The sequence below is a fragment of the Engystomops pustulosus genome, chromosome 5, assembly GCF_040894005.1.
Source record: "Engystomops pustulosus chromosome 5, aEngPut4.maternal, whole genome shotgun sequence".
Lineage (NCBI taxonomy): Eukaryota > Metazoa > Chordata > Amphibia > Anura > Leptodactylidae > Engystomops > Engystomops pustulosus.
In genome coordinates this window covers 106337259-106355831 of record NC_092415.1, presented here as the reverse complement: position 1 = coordinate 106355831, position 18573 = coordinate 106337259, and the positions used below count along the sequence as shown (strand labels likewise).

The window sequence follows — 18573 nt, the reverse complement described above, 5'->3', positions numbered from 1 at the left end:
ATAGACTTTAAAGGATGGTCTTTGACAGATGGAAGTAGGAGTTTTGGCAAAAGTATCCTATGCAGAGATAAACTTGCTAATGCGGGGATGTAATCACAGTGGAACAGCATCTCATTCCGATTCTCTTCAGCATAAAAAAGATACTTATAGCACAAACAAAATTAATGAGCACATTTTATTTCTTAAATATCACTGACACGTCTTTTCGATCAGTGCATTTCTTTTTTATTACCCAGTAGTTATGCCAAGATTAAACAGGGGGGAGGGCCCTATATGGGTAAAATCTGCAAAGATGTGTGTTTCATCCATTTCAACAGTTGAAGGACTCCAATGATCTGCCGAACTCCTTCCACCTGACTCCAGCACCATCATGCTATAAACGCCCAGTTCCTGAGAGACTAGCTTTTAACTCCTTTCCCATTCCTCTCCTCCTCCTAGAAGCCCTTGGTAAAGCCCTTATCTTTTGCCTATACTGTGAAGTACTGTCTGATTGAAACCTGTCCCAGCAAGGACTCATTTGGAGAATGAGATTGGTACATTGACGGAAAAGGAATAGGATATTATCCTCTCTATACCCAAAATGCTTTCCCCCACAACTGGGAGATAGAATGTCACAAATGTATATAGATATATTACTAGAAATCAAATGCAGCACACCATTAGTAACGATAATCAATGGTTGTGATTTGGGGAGAGTAGTTGGGCAGCCAAACCGCTTTGTCTAGTCGCCCAAATTTCAATCCTGCACAGAAAATATGTCAGCTGCTACTTATCCTGATATACAGAAAAAGAATATATCCTGTATTTACACAATGTATATAAACATAACCAAACGTAACCAAAACATGTCTCTATAATAAGTATATAACGTAATTGTAATATATATTTTCTATTTTAATCTATATTTCAAATTTATTACAAATATACAAAATAAAAATTGCAGGATAAAATGAATGTATATATTAGGTCTCAAGGTTGTCAAGGGTGCCCCTGCGACCTATGTCCTGCGTCACAGGGACACCGTGGGCTCCCTCAGCAGCAGTCCTTCTTACCTGTCTGTGTTCCACCAGCGTTCTCCTTCCTCCGACACGTACGTCGCTGCCTATCAGGGCGTGCATGCGCCAGCATTCTGAAATTATCAGATAATCGGCGCTGCCCGTCTGCCTTCCCTGTTAAATTCCTAGCCTTTTCCTGTGTCCCCTGCCGGATATTTGTGCTTCCATGCCATTGAGAAAACAGTTTTCCTTGCCCTGTGCGTTTATCCTGATTTCCCGTTGTGACCTTGATTTCGTTCCTGACTTCGCTCCTGTGCTGCCAGTCCTGACTTACCGTTACGTCCCTAACTCTGATCCCGTGCTGTCTGTTGTGACCTCCTGCCTATCCCCATTGCTGTTCCTTTTTTCTGTGTGAAGATGGAGGATTGAAACTTAAATATGTTGTGTTCCAGGATGAAGTGGATACTTTGCATTATGAATTTAGCCACCACCTGGGTGATGGCTGCTATCTCAAGGGTGTGGGAGATGTTTGTGTACAGAGCCATAACATCCATAATGAGCAATTGGAAAGAGGCTTTCCATTCAAACTTCTCCAGTTCAAGGATTAGCTGTGTAGAATCTCCCACGTAAGTGGGGAGTATGCATACATAACTCTATAATAGTACCTCCACGTATTCGGATAGGTCGGAGGTGAGAGAATTGATGCCTGAAATTATGGGTCTGTCGGGGGGATGGGTGGGATTTTTGTAAATCATTGAGAGTTAATAGAACATTGTTATTCCTAATAGATGTTGCATATCCAAACCCTGCAAGCCAGCATTTAAATCAACGTGATGGCCAAATGCATACACTATCTATGCTGCTGCCACACGCTTCTGTTCCACAAAGATCCATGTAAGGTTGACCTTTCATTATTGATAGCTATACACACTTTTGTAAATATAGTATTTACCTTATAGATTGATTTATCCCTACAGCACTATCTGTTGACATTCACCATTAAGCGGCTTGTCCACTTTTAGGAAATAATTAATATGGTTTGTGTAAGGAAAAGTTATACAATTTTCCAAAATACTTTCTGTATCAAATTCTAATTTTTCTAGATATCTATTTGATAGAAAGCTTCTATGTTTGCTTTCAGTGGATAGAAATCTGTCCATGGTCCTGTGATGGACAATCAGGTGTTTGAGCCGTTATTATCACACAGCTCTGATTAATTTATATGATAAAAGTTCATGCAACTGCATGTCCATCACAGATTTTTATCCACTTGAAGTGAACATAGAACCCTTCTATAGATGGACAGCAAGAGGGGATAGAGAAAACTATCAGGAATTGACACATATAGTATATTGGAAAATTGTAAAACTTTTCATAACACAAAGCATATGTATTATTTGCTAAAGGTGGACAACCCTTTTAAGGACAACCAGCACCGCCTCCGGCAATATTGTTACTATAGGACAGTGGTGGCGAACCTATGGCACAGGTGCCAGCGGTGGCACTCTGAGCACTCCTTGTGGGCACCCAGGCCATCACCCCAGCACAGAGTTTCCAGACAAGACTCAAAACCTCCTCCAGTAGTCCCTGGCCACCCATGATGTGCTGTGATCAGAGCTATTTTAAAGTTCCACATCCTTAGCTGTCTGGGAATACAGGAGGAGCAAGAAAGTGAAGACAAGGCTGCAATGCCTGCAATTCTTCCTGTTCAGGAGATCCTGGAAGGAAGCTACAATAATAGTCTGAATTTCTCCTCTTCTCTTAACCCCTTAAGGACGCAGGGTATTTTCGCTAATTTCTCGCTCTCCATCTTCAAAAATCCATAACTTTTTCATTTTTCCGTGTACAGAGCTGTCTGAGGGCTTATTTTGTGCGTAACAAATTTTACTTTCCCATGATGTTATTTATTATTCCATGCCATGTAGTGGGAAGCCGCAAAAAAATTCCAAATGTGGAAAAATTGAAAAAAACTGCATGTGCGTCATGTTCTTGTGGGCTCAGTTTTTACGACTTTCACTCTGCGCTCCAAATAACACCTCTACTTTATTCTTTGGTTCGGTGCGATCGCGGTGATACCAAATTTATACAGGTTTTATTGTGTTTTAATACATTTTCAAAAATTAAACGAATGTGTACAAAAAAGAAAAAAAAAATTTTGCCATCTTCTGACGCGAATAACTTTTTCATACTTTGGCGCATGGAGCTGTGTGAGGTGTCATTTTTTGCAAAATGAGCCGACGTTCTCATTGCTACCGTTTTGAGGACTGTGCAACATTTTGATCATTTTTAATTACATTTTTTATGTCATCTAAAAAGGTGTAAAAGTCGCGTTTTGGACATTTGGGCGCCATTTGCCGTTCCGGAGGTCACCGCCGTCAATAACCGTTTTTATATTTTGATAGATCGGGCATTTTGGGACGCGGCGATACCTAATGTGTCTGTGATTTTTACTATTTATAATATTTTATATCAGTTCTAGGGAAAGGGGGGTGATTTGAACTTTTAATATTTTATTATTTTTTAACATTTTTTTAACTTTTTTTTTTCTTTTTTTTCCCACTATTTCTTAGACCCTCTAGGGTACATTAACCCTAGATGGTCTGATCGCTCCTGCCATATACTGCAATACTGCTGTATCGCAGTATATGGCATTTCTGCTCATGCATATGCAGAAGCCATGTATCCTCGGGTCAAAAGAAGACCCGAGGCTACCATGGCAACCGATCGCCGCCCCCCGATGACGTTCGGGGGAGCGGCGATCGGAGGTAAGATGGCGGCGCCCACGCGCCGCCAAATTTAAAGTGCCGCCGGCAAGCACCGACCGCGGGTGATAGCGATGGGTCTTTGCTGCGATATGCAGCAAAGCCCATCTCTGTATGAAGAAGGCTCAGCCCGTGAGCCTTCTTCATACAACCTTCACAGCTCCGTGGCGGATATATCCGTCACGGAGCGTGAAGGGGTTAATTGTATTGGTGTCCTCAGGACGTCAATACAATTAAAAGCCGTTAGAAAACAGGTAGAAACATGTTACTGCTTAAATTGAAATGTTGGCACTTTGCATTTAAGAAGTGGGTTTGGTTCTAGTTTGGGCACTTGGTCTCTAAAAGGTTCGCCATCACTGGTATAGGACATGGTTATTCACAACCACTTGAGCACAAGGCTCAATCTTTTTCTCATTTCATCCCACTATTTCTCCTTACAGTTATGAATACAAACAAGCTGGACCGACATCAAGCACACAGCCAGCTCCTCACCTAAGTAGGTATATCCCATAAATGATATTCTAACTAGGGTTTTCATGGGCCCTAGATATTGTTTTCTGTAACCTAAGAACATGTGACCTGAGACCTATGATATAAAATAAGATTTTTCAGCAATTTTTATTCTGTAATTTCTACTCTGCATATGTGGAATGAATTTAAAATATAGATCATGCACTTATCCAATGATAAAATAGAAAATATTTATTACAGTTATGTTATATGTTTGTTATAGAGACACGTGTTTTAGTCATTATATATGTTTTTATTCTTGTTTTCTTCCATGTATAGGAGAACAATAATACTATGCATTTTTATTTATTTTTTAATTGTTAAAGTACTAAAAACTGGAACTGATGAAACAAATAAAATTGATTGCTAACTAATATTAACCATATGTCTGCTTTATGCTGACATATTTTTTTGTATGTTAATTTATTATATAAGGATGTTAGGAGGCTTAAAGGACACCTGTCATCAGGTCTTTGTCACTTGTCCTGTCACCTCAAACTGTTGGAGCAGCTCACAAGGATCTCATCACAACCTTTATCTAGTCAATTCATACTTTAATCATTGCAAAATCATAATTTCTTTATTATGCAAATGAGGCTGGTCACATGGTCAGAGGTAGTGATGTCACCCCTGTTACCCCTCCCCTCTCCTCCCCCTGCTCATGTCTGTGTGTAATGTATAGTAAAGCATTGCTAGTGTGTGTGCTGCATCTGATGACATGCTGCATCCTCCCAATACATGTGTGAGACACAGACATCAACAACTACACAAGTACCTGACATGTTCTGCTATAACATGGCTGCATCCTGGAGCTGTTGTATCTCTCCTATACACACACAGGTGGCGGGGGGAGCCAGCACCAGGAAGCACGTCATTATACAGCCTCACATCATTATACAGGCTGTCAGTCAAGCACTGGGGGTGTGGCTGTGCCTCCCACTCATGAATAAGCTGGACAGCTTGAATATGCTAATGACTCATTGGACATTTCACAGGTCATTTGCATACAGCTTTAGGACCTCATTGCTTAAGTTTACAGGCATGTAGAGGGACTATGAAGGGATAGAGGCAATGCACTTTAATGGCAGTTTATGAAAATATATTTAGTTTAGGGGGGTTATTTTGCCTGACGGGTTCTCTTTAAAGTTCGAACAGCGATTTTCCAAATTAAATTTCAGACTCAATCCTTCTTCATAAAAGTTATCAAAGTTCTATTCATTAGAAACTCCCCACAAATTGCCCCATTTTTAAAACTGCACTGCTAAAACTATTCAAAAGACCATTTGGTAAGCTTGTTAACACTTTAAGCATCTCACAAGAAATAAAACAAAATGGAGGTTCTATTTAGAACTTTTAAATGTTGACAATAAAATTATTATTTAGTTCTAAAATGTACACATTTATGCAGGATAAAATGAAAAAAACACATCTCATATTTTGTTGTGCAGTTTCTTACGAGCAGGACAACACCCGACATGTCAATGTAAACTACATTAGGGGCCCACAGCAGACCGCAGAATGGAAGGAGGTATTGAGCTTATAGGGGGCAGATTTTGTTGATGTTGTTTTCAGGTGCCATTACACATTTGAAAAGTTCCTGACGTACCAGAAGAGTGAACCCCCTCTATAAATGATCCTATTTTGGAAACTACACCACCCAGATAATTTATCAAGGGTTACACAGAGCTTTTTTACCGCCACTGATGTTTTATAGAAATTTTCATTTTTAGAAGGGGTTAAATAAGTAAAAGCACCTCATAGTTTGTTAGCCAGCTTCTCCTGAATGGAAATTTAATATATCCCACATATGATCGCAAACTGCTGTATGCGAGCACTGCGGGGCTTGGAAGGAAAGGAGCATATATTGGCAGATTTGGCGGACCAAGCAGGCAGTCATGTAAGGCAGCTCTAGGGCTGTGGTGGAGGCAATCGGCATCCCCATACTGGGCGCAGGAAGGGCAGAGGGTGAGGTGGATGAGTTCTTTAAGTGCCGTGGCTTCTGAGCCTATGGTTAAGGGTTTCTGGGAACAGTTCCTGAGAATCCTAAATTATGTCACTTCCAGGTTGACCAGAAGTTATTCCAGTCATTTAAACGCAGTATTACACCAGGAAAACAGTGACTAGATTCTGGACATCTGCTAACCTCCTAACCCTCGTGACTGGATTAAATCAGTCAATACTGCCCTTCCAATTAAGAAGTGGGTAATTATCCAAAGACAAAAAGAAAAAAGAAAAACAAATGTCATGCACCTTGGGGCAAGTAGCTTGAATTGCCATTTACTATTGTTCCTCAAATCCTTACTTAGTTACATAATTGACAGTGTATGTCAGTCCCTGTCATCTCTATTGTATTGTATTGTAGAAAGTGAACCCCAAGGCGACAGGTCGGTGTAGGTACATGGTGTGCTTGTTTGATTTTGTTTTACTGTGTATTAAGTTGTGCCATACCTTAGATTGTTTTGACTTACAGCCTGATTTGTACTCCTACTTCTACATTTCTTCTGCTGACATCTATACTTATATTCCTGAGGAGTTCATACCACATTATTTACTAGCATAAAACCAAAGTACCTACAATAATTTGGAACAAGTGACATAGTGACATTTTTGAATGGGCTTAAAGCAAAGTAGGGCAGGTTTGTGAGATTTCTGATACTGTCCCAATTGTCTTTCCATGGGCAATAGTTACAAAATAAACTAGAAAAGTGTTACATGGAAATAGTATAATATAACATGTAAATAACATTATAAAAATGTCCATTACTTAGTGTTTGAAACTAAATGGCAAGAGTAACATGTCATTTACATTTTAAGCACAAAATGGCAGAACACACACATTTACAGAGATGGTTCACCATGTGCAGAGGTGAACAGTGTACAACAGTCACCATCACTATTATGACTGCAAAGTCTCCAACCCTCTGTGCCATTAACATCAGCACATACACACTGGGCACCAGGAGCTTTGTGGCATGTATTTTCATAGGCTTGCAGAGACATATTAGTCTGGAGTGGTGTAAAGAGTGTTGTGTTACAAATATCTAAAGCATATTGTATATTATAAACATAGACTAGAGATGAGCGAGTTCGAGTATTAAGGTACTCGAAACGGCTCGTTGCTCGGACGAGTATTTCCCCTGCTCGAGATCGAGCATTTAATTAAAAAAACACAGTGAAGAACAATGAAGAATAGAATAAAAACAGTGAACACAGTGAACACAGTATCATTTAAGTGAAAAACACAGTGAAAAACACAGTGAAGAATAGATTACAGATGTTCAGCACATCTGCTTACTTGTCGGAAGATACGCGCGGAACGGTGCGAACAAAATAGTATGTGAAGAACAATATATGTGTGTGAAATACACATTGAAGAACACGGTGAGCAGGACAGAGACACCGGGGAGCAGCACAGAGAGACCGGGGAAGCGGCAGCATTGAGACATCGGGCAGCAGATAGACATCGGGCAGCATGGAGACATGGGGCAGCATGGAGACATCGGGCAGCAGGGAGACACTGGGCAGCACGGAGACATTGGGCAGCACGGAGACATCGGGCAGCACGGAGAGATCAGGCAGCACGGAGAGATCGGGCAGCAGGGAGACATGGGGCAGCACGGAGACATGGGGCAGCAGGGAGACATGGGGCAGCACAGAGACATGGGGCAGCACGGAGAGATTGGGCAGCAGGGGGACATCGGGCAGCAGGGGGACATCGGGCAGCAGGGAGACATCAGGCAGCACAGAGACATGGGGCAGCACGGAGACATCGGGCAGCACGGAGACATCGGGCAGCAGGGAGACATCAGGCAGCAGGGAGACATCGGGCAGCACGGAGACATCGGGCAGCAGGGAGACATCGGGCAGCACAGAGACATGGGGCAGCACGGAGACATCGGGCAGCACGGAGACATCGGGCAGCAGGGAGACATCGGGCAGCAGAGAGACATCGGGCAGCACGGAGACATCGGGCAGCAGGGAGACATTGGGCAGCACAGAGAGATTGGGCAGCAGGGGGACATGGGGCAGCAGGGAGACATCAGGCAGCAAGGAGACATCGGGCAGCAAGGAGACATCGGGCAGCAGGGAGACATCGGACAGCAGGGAGACATCGGGCAGCACGGAGAGATCGGGCAGCACGGAGACATCGGGCAGCAGGGAGACATGGGGCAGCAGGGAGACATGGGGCAGCAGGGAGACATGGGGCAGCACGGAGACATCGGGCAGCAGGGGGACATCGGGCAGCACTGAGACATCGGGCAGCAGATAGACATCGGGCAGCATGGAGACATGGGGCAGCAGGGAGACATCGGGCAGCACGGAGACATCGGGCAGCACGGAGACATCGGGCAGCAGGGAGACATGGGGCAGCACGGAGACATGGGGCAGCAGGGAGACATCGGGCAGCACGGAGACATCGGGCAGCATAGAGACATCGGGCAGCACGGAGACATCGGGCAGCAGGGAGAGATCGGGCAGCACGGAGACATCGGGCAGCAGGGAGACATGGGGCAGCAGGGAGACATGGGGCAGCACGGAGACATCGGGCAGCAGGGAGACATGGGGCAGCACGGAGACATGGGGCAGCACGGAGAAATCGGCCAACACGGAGACATCGGGCAGCAGGGAGACATCGGGCAGCAGGGAGACATGGGGCAGCACGGAGACATCGGGCAGCAGGGAGACATTGGGCAGCACGGAGACATTGGGCAGCACGGAGACATCGGGCAGCACGGAGAGATCGGGCAGCAGGGAGACATTGGGCAGCACGGAGACATTGGGCAGCACGGAGACATCGGGCAGCACGGAGAGATCGGGCAGCAGGGAGACATGGGGCAGCACGGAGACATGGGGCAGCACAGAGACATGGGGCAGCACAGAGACATGGGGCAGCACGGAGAGATCGGGCAGCAGGGGGACATCGGGCAGCAGGGGGACATCGGGCAGCAGGGAGACATTGGGCAGCACGGAGACATGGGGCAGCACGGAGACATGGGGCAGCACGGAGAGATTGGGCAGCAGGGGGACATCGGGCAGCAGGGGGACATCGGGCAGCACGGAGACATCGGGCAGCACGGAGACATCGGGCAGCACGGAGACATCGGGCAGCAGGGAGACATCGGGGCAGCACGGAGACATGGGGCAGCACGGAGACATGGGGCAGCAGGGAGACATGGGGCAGCACGGAGACATGGGGCAGCAGGGAGACATCGGGCAGCACGGAGACATCGGGTAGCAGGGAGACATCGAGCAGCACGGAGATATCGGGCAGCAGGGAGACATCGGGCATCACGGAGACATCGGGCAGCATGGAGAGATCGGGCAGCATAGAGACATCGGGCAGCAAGGAGACATCGGGCAGCACGGAGAGATCCGGCAGCAGGGGGACATCGGGCAGCAGGGAGACATCGGGCAGCAGGGAGACATCGGGCAGCACAGAGAGATTGGGCAGCACGGAGAGATCGGGCAGCACGGAGAGATCGGGCAGCAGGGAGACATGTGGCAGCAGGGAGACATCGGGCAGCAGGGAGACATCGGGCAGCAGGGAGACATCGGGGAGACTTCAGTGGAAGAAGAGCAGCAGATTCCGGGACAGCGTATCTCCCGACAAGTAAGCAGATGTGCCGAACATCTGCAATCTATTCTTCACTGTGTTTTTCACTTAAATGATCCTGTGGTCACTGTTTTTATTCTATTCTTTACTGTTCTTCACATCTGCTAACTTGTCGGGAGATAATATACGCTCGGAACAGTGAAGAATAGATTGCAGATGTTTGTATACATCTGCTAACTTATCAGAAGACATTCTTTTTCAATTAATTAACACATTTTATTCCTGAACCATGGTCCCTTTGAAAAATGCTCGAGTCTCCCATTGACTTCAATGGGGCTCGTTATTCGAGACGAGCACTCGAGCATCTGGAAAAGTTTGTCTCGAATAACGAGCACTCGAGCATTTTAGTGCTCGGTCATCTCTTTCATAGACCCTTTCAGTGATAAAGTTCCAGAAATTCCAGTAATTTATTAATCCCAGGAAACCTCTTTATTGTCATGACATAATGTTACATACACACCATCACATACATATATCTTGACTAATGTGAATTGCATGTAAAATCATTGATATAGTATTTTGCATGAAACATCTGCATATAAGTTACACAAAACTATCTAAATTAAAATTCTGCTAAGCATTTATAAGGAAAAGGTAAAACTCAGGAATGTCAAAAACAATGCATAGTACGGGGCACCGTGTATGACTCATATAGACACTGACAATACAGTTTTACAAAGGGGACAAAGGTATAACATTGGCAGACACCGAATTACTTACTGTGCACAAAGTTTCAAATGTTTTTGCTGATACAAATGATCCATCAAGGCCAAACAGAAATATAGATGCATAGGAAAGCATTCCTCCAAGGATAATAAGGTTGTTCATATAAGGACTAGACATCTTTATTAACCTGTCAAAGGGAACACAGACTGAATGAAGACAGTCAATAGCACTTCAATTATATCAACAAGAACATTCAGTGTAATGTTATTTCTTCCAATACAAAGCCTTCTATTTCTTTGAATTAAAACTTCTTTGTACTTAAAACATACTTTATCTATCTATAAATCAATCTATCTATCTATCTATCTTGTCTCATATTAATGTGTATATCTAAATAAATATTTGCGGGATAAAATAGAGCCTTCTAATGATATTATTTTTGTTACATAGGATTCCCTATTCTGGCTTTAACAGTGAGCTCAGCCTTAGACTCAAAGTCCCCTGTGATCATGGTGGCATCATAGAACATGAAAAATTGGATGGCAGGCACAGATGCATCTTTTTCTCTCTAACTCTGCTTATAATATCTTTCCAAATATAGTATGCTCCTCCCCCGTACCTCACTGGCAGTACATGCAAATATGTAGAAAGCAGACATTAAGGGCTCTAAAAAGAGGAATGATTCTGTGGTGAACCCTACCAGTATAGTATAGTATGGTAAAAACGGTTAGAAAAAGATATCAGGCCATCCAGTCCAACCTATACATTATTGCATTGATCCAGAAGAAAGCAAAAATCCTGCATGGCTGATGCCAATTGGCCTAAAGCATGGAAAATTCCTTTTGGACCCCTAATATGGTGGTCAGAATAATTCCCTTGATCAACAGAAACTACTAACAAAAAGTTTTATTCCCATACAATGTGATATTATTGCTTTCCAGAAAGGCATCCAGACCTCTCTTGAATATGTTCAAAATATCTGCTATTACATCTTGTGGAAGAGAGTTTACTGCTTCACTGCTCTTAAAGTGATGGTAGAACCTCTTCTGCTCTAGACATAGAGGATGCCCTCTTGACCTGGTCACAGGTCAGGGTATAAATAGATATTTTGGAGATACTTGTACTGCCCTTGTATGTGTACATTGTTATGAGGTCTCCCCTCTGTTGTCTTTTTTTCTAAGATGAATAATCCCACATCTATCATTGTATTCTAGCCCCACCAATCCCCTTATAATCTTGGTTGCTCTCCTCTGCACCCGTTCCAGTTCTACAATATCCTTTTTATACACTGATGCCCAAAACTGGACACAATATTCCATTTGTGTTCTGACCAGCGATATGTATAAAATGATGTCCTTACAGTGAGAATCTCTGCCTCTCTTTATACTTCCCATCATCTTATTTGCTCTAGCAGCAGACACTTCGCACTGATCAATACATTTTTTTTTTAAATTTACAATCCCCCAATACCCTGCAAGTCTTTTTCTCCATCCGCTTTACCAAGAAATGTATATTTTAAAAAATAATTATAATTTTTATTTCCATGAAATGCATAACCTGATATGTATCTACATTAAACATCATCAGCCCAGGCCTCCAGTTTCCACAAATCTCTCTGTAATGTTATATTATCCTCCTCTGTTTAATTACTTTACTGAGCCTAGTATCATCTGCAAATATTGAAACTCTACATTGTAAACCCTCTATAAGGTCATTAATAAAAATGTTTTTTTTAAAATGGCCCCAATACTGTGGCACACCACTGGTAAGTTTAACCCAATCTGTCATGACGACTCTGTTTTCTATCACTAAGCCATTTGCTTACCCAAATACACAGATTTTCCCCTAGTCCCAGCAGTCTCACTTTATGTACCAACCTTTTATGCCGCAATGTATCAAATGCCTTGGAAAAGTCCAGATGCATAAGATCCACTGCCTCTCCCTTGTAGAAGCAGATTAGTCTGACAGGACTGGTCCCTCATAAACCCATGCTGATGCTGGGTTATAAGATTATGCTCAGTGAGATACTCCAGGATAGTATCTCTAATAAATCCCTTAAATATTTTCCCAACAACCTATGTAAGACTCACAGGTCCTTAGCTACTAGGATAACTTTTTGACCCCTTTTAAATTATTGGCACCACATTTGCTATGCGCCAGTCCTGTGGAACAGAACCTGTCCTTAATTAATCTTCAAATATTGGAAATAATGGTCTGTCTATCACAGTACATAATTCATGCAGTACCCGGGGGTTTATGCCATCTAGGGCTGGGGATTTGTCTATTTTAGTGTTGTTGAGGTAGCGCCATACCTCTTCCTGGGTTAAGCAGTTGACATTTAATGGAGGATTTACATCTTTGCTCATCATGTCATTTACCATAGGACTTTCCTGGGTAAAGACAGTTGAGAAGGCGGCATTCAATAGATTGTCCCTATCCTCATCTCCTTCCACCATGACCCCCAATTTATTCCTCAGAGGGCCCATACTCTACGTTTTCACTATACATACATTTGTAAAATAACTTGGGATTGTTTTTACTTTCCATGGCAATTTTTTTCACTTTCTATTTTTGCTGCACATTACATGCCCATTAAGCACTTAATGATGAGGGATGAGAATGCTTTATTGGCCGGGACAATTTAAAATTTTTTTTCTTACAAGGTGGATTAGTGGACATAACTTCATTTTTTGTGTGCTACCTTAAAATTTGTATGGTATCTTTTTCATGACACATAGGGTCAAGTTTTGTACTGTGACTGGGGCATCTATAAGATCCCCAAATACATAAAGAAATGACCCCCCTGTGGGGACTGATGTCTGGTGAAGAAAGAGAAGGCAAATGTTGAAGTCAACTACTCCTGCCGTCTCCCAAGGGTCAACCACTGTCAGATACGATTAGTGAGGGAGGAGAATAAACTGCAGTGACGTTGAAAGATGTCAAACGTCAGCAGGAGGTCTGAGAGCTGTCAACTTTAAATTTAAATCCTTAGGTTATCATTTCACACACATACACATTGCACAAGATATATAATCAATGACTAAAAAAATATAATTTTACTTACCCATGAGAAATAGATCCTAAAACTTTTCCAAATTGGTTGCAGTTCAAGTTATAAGGGGTTCATAAAAAGCCTAATAACCCCAAGGTTAGTAATCTATCATTGTATTCTAGTCCCCACATCCCCCTAATAATCTTGGTTGATTACATCCCATCATTTTATTTACTACAGCAGCAGATCAGTAAAATTTAGTTTACTATGCACTAATACCTCCAAGTCTTTTACTCCATCAGTTTTACCAAGAAATTTACCATTTAAAACATTTCCTTGACCCAAGTGCATAACCTTAAATGTATCCACATTAAACCTCATCGGCCATTTGTCAGCCCAGACCTCCTGTACAGATGTTATATACTGCTCCCCATTTAAAACATGAAAATACAAACTACAATATACATATCCTACATACAGAATTGCTCATTCTGTCCTCACTATAAGATCTAATTGTGGTTGGAGTGTTTGTACGTTCCACCGAATATGCTAAGTTGACCTGCAACTATATCATTTGGATTTGGATTTGCAGTATCACTTCTAACTCTGAGCACTCACAGAAGTACCAAACAACAGACCTAGCCTTCCTAATCTGACTCTCAATCCTTAATCTATTGTGCTCTGTAATTACTGTTCCCCAGGCTTCTACCTAAAAGAATAGTGGACTCGTCAGTACTGATCAATAGAAACCATGCAGCCACTGGTTACAGAAATTAACTGATTTATACCCCGTCACACAGGCAGCAGGCCCAAAGGTGCGTTGGAATGTGGGATGTCTGCCATCTGAATGAACGGGGTATACCCAGTACTCAGGTACTTAACAAATGTAATTGTAGAATGTAGATTCCTATATGGTGTAGTTTAGGTCACAAAGAGAGGAGGATTGAAGTAGGTATCATTATAACACTTTGTATGCGATAGTAGTAACAATCTTTGCCCCCTCTAGGTAATTACAAATTACAACCATATATCATATATGTATTGGTGATTTATTCATTTTGGTATCTCCCATGTCACTGGGACGTGTTTGTGTCCTTCCAGTACAGGGTACTGTTTTCACTTTTTTAACATGATATTAAATAAAATTACATTTTTTAATATAATTTTTTGGCTGAAATTCTGGCATTTTTGTATAGATTGTTATCATTTATACAAACCAGGGAACTCTCTACATCCTTCAATGTCCTAAAATCAATTAGCAATTCTTTAGGTTTCCCTATGTTAAGTAATAATCCGTTTGTGGCACAGCATTCTGCACAGCGACTCACATTGCTATGATATACTGAATCATTGTTGTTTTTGAAGCAACTCACTTTACAAAGTTCAGTATCATCTGCAAATATTGAAACTGTAATGTGTAAACCCTCTGTTTGCTATGTGCAAGTCCTTTGGAACAGAACCTGTCCTTAGGGAATCTTCAAATATCAGAAATAATGTCTGTCTATCATAGTACATAATTTCAGGGGTCTTATGCTATCCGGGCCTGGTGAGTTGTCTATTGTAACGGTTTGAGATTGAACCACACCTCTTCCTGGGTTAAGTAGGTGACTGGGTTGGAGGATTTCCATTATTCCTGATCATGTAATTTCCTGGGTAAATACAATTTAGAAGACAGCATTCAATAGACTGGCCTTTTACTCATTTCCCAATGGCCTCCTTCCTTCTAAAAATAAACTGCATGTTTCACCCTCACCCTGGTCCCTCAGCACTTTCCACCTCCCGCTGCCAGATGTAATCCCATGCAGTGGGAGGGGGAAAGTGCTACTGCTAACAAGTGGTAGCAGGTCTCACAGTAGCAGGTCTCCGGTGGAAGTATGATGATTGGTGCCTGGAAGCTGGGGAGAAGGTAGAGCAGGAGGAATGCTACTGGTCAGCTAGACACTGCATCTAGATATCAGTTAAGTTACCCAGTGCATCTATAGAATATTAAACTTAGTGTCCTATTAGAAGGTATTATTTACATTTTATTTTATTGGCTCCTATTGATCAATCACATGGTGTTGGCAGATCAAATTCGATTTACTGTATATGCTAAAAGGCTCCCTTAAACTAAAATGTAAAAACAAGATAGGCTTAGGTATTTGCCACAGTCGTTATAAATATTTGTGAATATTTTAGAAGAAATGTATCTGTCTAGCCTAGCATTGTACCTCACAGTTGCCGCGCACTCTTTCACCTTTTGTCATATATGTGTCTAAAAACTGTCTGAAACACTTGATAAATGTTGTTCAAAACAACTTAGACAGTTTTGTTGCACATTATTAAATAATTTCTTGTAAATAGATTAAATAATCTTTGTTAGGATTTTTTTACATTCTGTAAAACCTCAAACACAATGTTAATAGACCAGTCAACAATTAGCGGAAAGGTAGATCATTCTATGCTTGTACACTTGTCTAAAAATGAAAATTCTACACTATATATCAAAGTGAAATTATGTGAATGATGTGAATGATGAAAAGAAGGTGTCACTTACTTTTGGTTCCTGTTTTTAATATTAAAGAATAAAAAGGTGCTGGCCATAATCATTCCAATTATTGTTATGGCAGAAAGAATACTGTAAAGCGGCAAGTAGATCTGACGCCGCTCCATTCTGATGAACGTTTGATCTTTTGGAGGTTCCACACCTAAAATGAGTAGAGATATTGGTGTGAATTGTAACATTTAATCTTTTTAGGTGGTTTTACGTTTATTTGCTGCTTCTATGGAGTTGTAACTGTTATGGGCCTCTCATTATTGTACATTATTTATAATTCTTGCATGCACATATAGGTTAGGCCATCTGCATAGTAAAAAACTCAGTCCATGGAAAGGGGCCATGTGCTGTCTAGATCCCATGGAGTGAATACAGTGTACATGACCAGGGGTCTTGCATCACATTGAAATATTATGTATAAGGTTCCTGTCTACTGGCCAAACAGTTTTTTCAATATTTTGATATACCTTGAAATCTGATGGTGTCATTGATAAGTTCAAGGCTGTCAGCTACTGCATTGTATTCGCCCACCTTCACCTCTTTGCCATCTGCAGAGATAAATTGAAGAAGTAAAAGGTTAGACAAGTTAATCATTTGAAGTAAATCTACCAGCAAGGTTGTTACACTGTCTTACCGTAAAATGTAAAATTCCAAAATAGATAAACAAGCTGGAGGATCTTAACCCCTACGGGACTCAGCCTCTTTTGGCCTTTAGGACGCGGTCCCATTTTTCAAATCTGCCCTGTGTCTCTATAAGTGCTTATAGCTTTGGAACAATATAAGATATCCAGAGGATTTTGAGATTGTTTTCTCGTGACACATTGTACTTCAAATTAGTTTACAAATTTGGATGATATCTTTTGTGTTTAGTTATGAAAAAAAATAAATTTGGCAAAAATTTGGAAAAATTCTTTATTTTCAAAGTTCTAAATTCTCTACTTTTGATGCAGATAGTCATAGCACCCAAATAAATTCATAACTTACATTTCCCAAATGTCTGCTTTATGTTGGCAAGTTTTTTTTTTAATATTCCACATATTTTACTAGAATGTTATAAGGCTCAGAATCTGGGGCCATTTTTAAAATTTTTGGGAAAATCACCAAAACTAATATTTAGAGGGACCTGCTCAACTTTTAATTGACCGTGAGAGGCCTAAATAATAGCTAAAATTGTTAATGACCCCATTTTGGAAACTACACACCTCAACGTATGAAAAACCATAGGGGTTAAAAGAAAATGGAGGTGTGGTCTACAAATTGTAATATTTTTTGACAATACATTCATTTTGGGTGGAAAATTAAACATTTGTAATGGATTAAATGATAAAAGGCTCCACAAAGTGTGATACCCAATTCCTCCCGAGTACACTGATACCCCATGTGTGGTGGTAACCTGCTGTATGGGCGCATGGCCGGGCATAGAAGGGAAGGAGGCGCCATGCAGATCAGATTTGCTTTGTCACATTGTACAGGCTTTCATTTTTTTTTTTTTTTATTGTGGACCTATATGGGCTTATTTTTTTGCCACATGAGATGCACTTTTTTGGTACATAATTTTGGGGCATCTATAGCTAATTGGTGAGATTTTATTAACTCTTTGTTGGTGGAGGAAATGAAAATCATCAATTTTTAGGAACTTTTTTTTTGTATTTTTTTACCGTTTACCATACCATAAAAATAGAATATTATTTATTCTATGGGTTCCACATTTATATAGTTTTAAATTTTTTCCCCATTTTACTGAATAAAAAGTAATTTAGCAAAAATGTAAATTTTAGCATCACCGACTTTCATTTGCATAACTTTTTTATTTTTCGGCTTACAAATCTTGTTAATGGCTTATTTATTGCTAGACGGATTGTTCTTTTTAGTGGTCTTATTTTAGAGTGCCTAACTTTTTAAAATCACTTTTTAGAGCATTTTTTAAAAGTTTTATTAATTAAAAATTAACTTTTTTTTTTTAAGTTTTTGAGGTTGTTTTTTACGGGTTCATTTTGCAGGTCCAATAATGATTCTGTTTTATTATGCAGATTGTCACAGACATAGCAATACCAAATATGTGGGGGTTTTGAGTATCTTATGAAATTTAACTGAATAAAAACTAATTTGGAGACAATTTTGTTCATTTTAGCATCACCATCTTTTCATATGCATAACTTTTTTATTTTTCGGCTGACAAATCTGGTTAGGGGCTTAGTTTTTGCAAGAACAGTTGTTCTTTTATTGGTCTTATTTTAGAGTGCATAACTTTTTAAAATCACTTTTTAGAGCATTTTTTAAAGGGTTTTAATTCATTTTCGGAAATTTTTTAATGTTTTTTTCCCCTGGCATTTACCGTGAAGGTCCAGTAATGATTGTGTTTTTTTATACTTTATTAAGTGTTTTTTATGGGAAAGTGACATTTTAGGGGCTTATATTTTTATGTATTTATGTTTTATTTATTCTAATGTGTAGTGTTTAGTGTTTTTACGTGTTTTTACTTATACATACTTGAACTT

At 40.9% G+C, this 18573-nt stretch overlaps 1 protein-coding gene across 3 annotated transcripts in view; it reads right to left on the bottom strand.

Annotated features, from left to right (window-relative positions):
* Nucleotides 1–18573, bottom strand: part of GABBR2 (gamma-aminobutyric acid type B receptor subunit 2) — a 553394-nt gene that overhangs the window by 182045 nt on the left and 352776 nt on the right. For all 3 annotated transcript variants that reach the window (XM_072152801.1, XM_072152802.1, XM_072152803.1), the window contains 3 exons: nt 16543–16623; nt 16076–16226; nt 10602–10734 (listed from right to left, as the gene is read on the bottom strand). In XM_072152801.1, coding sequence (XP_072008902.1) covers nt 10602–10734; nt 16076–16226; nt 16543–16623 — 365 coding nt within the window. The remainder of the gene's footprint in view (nt 1–10601; nt 10735–16075; nt 16227–16542; nt 16624–18573) is intronic.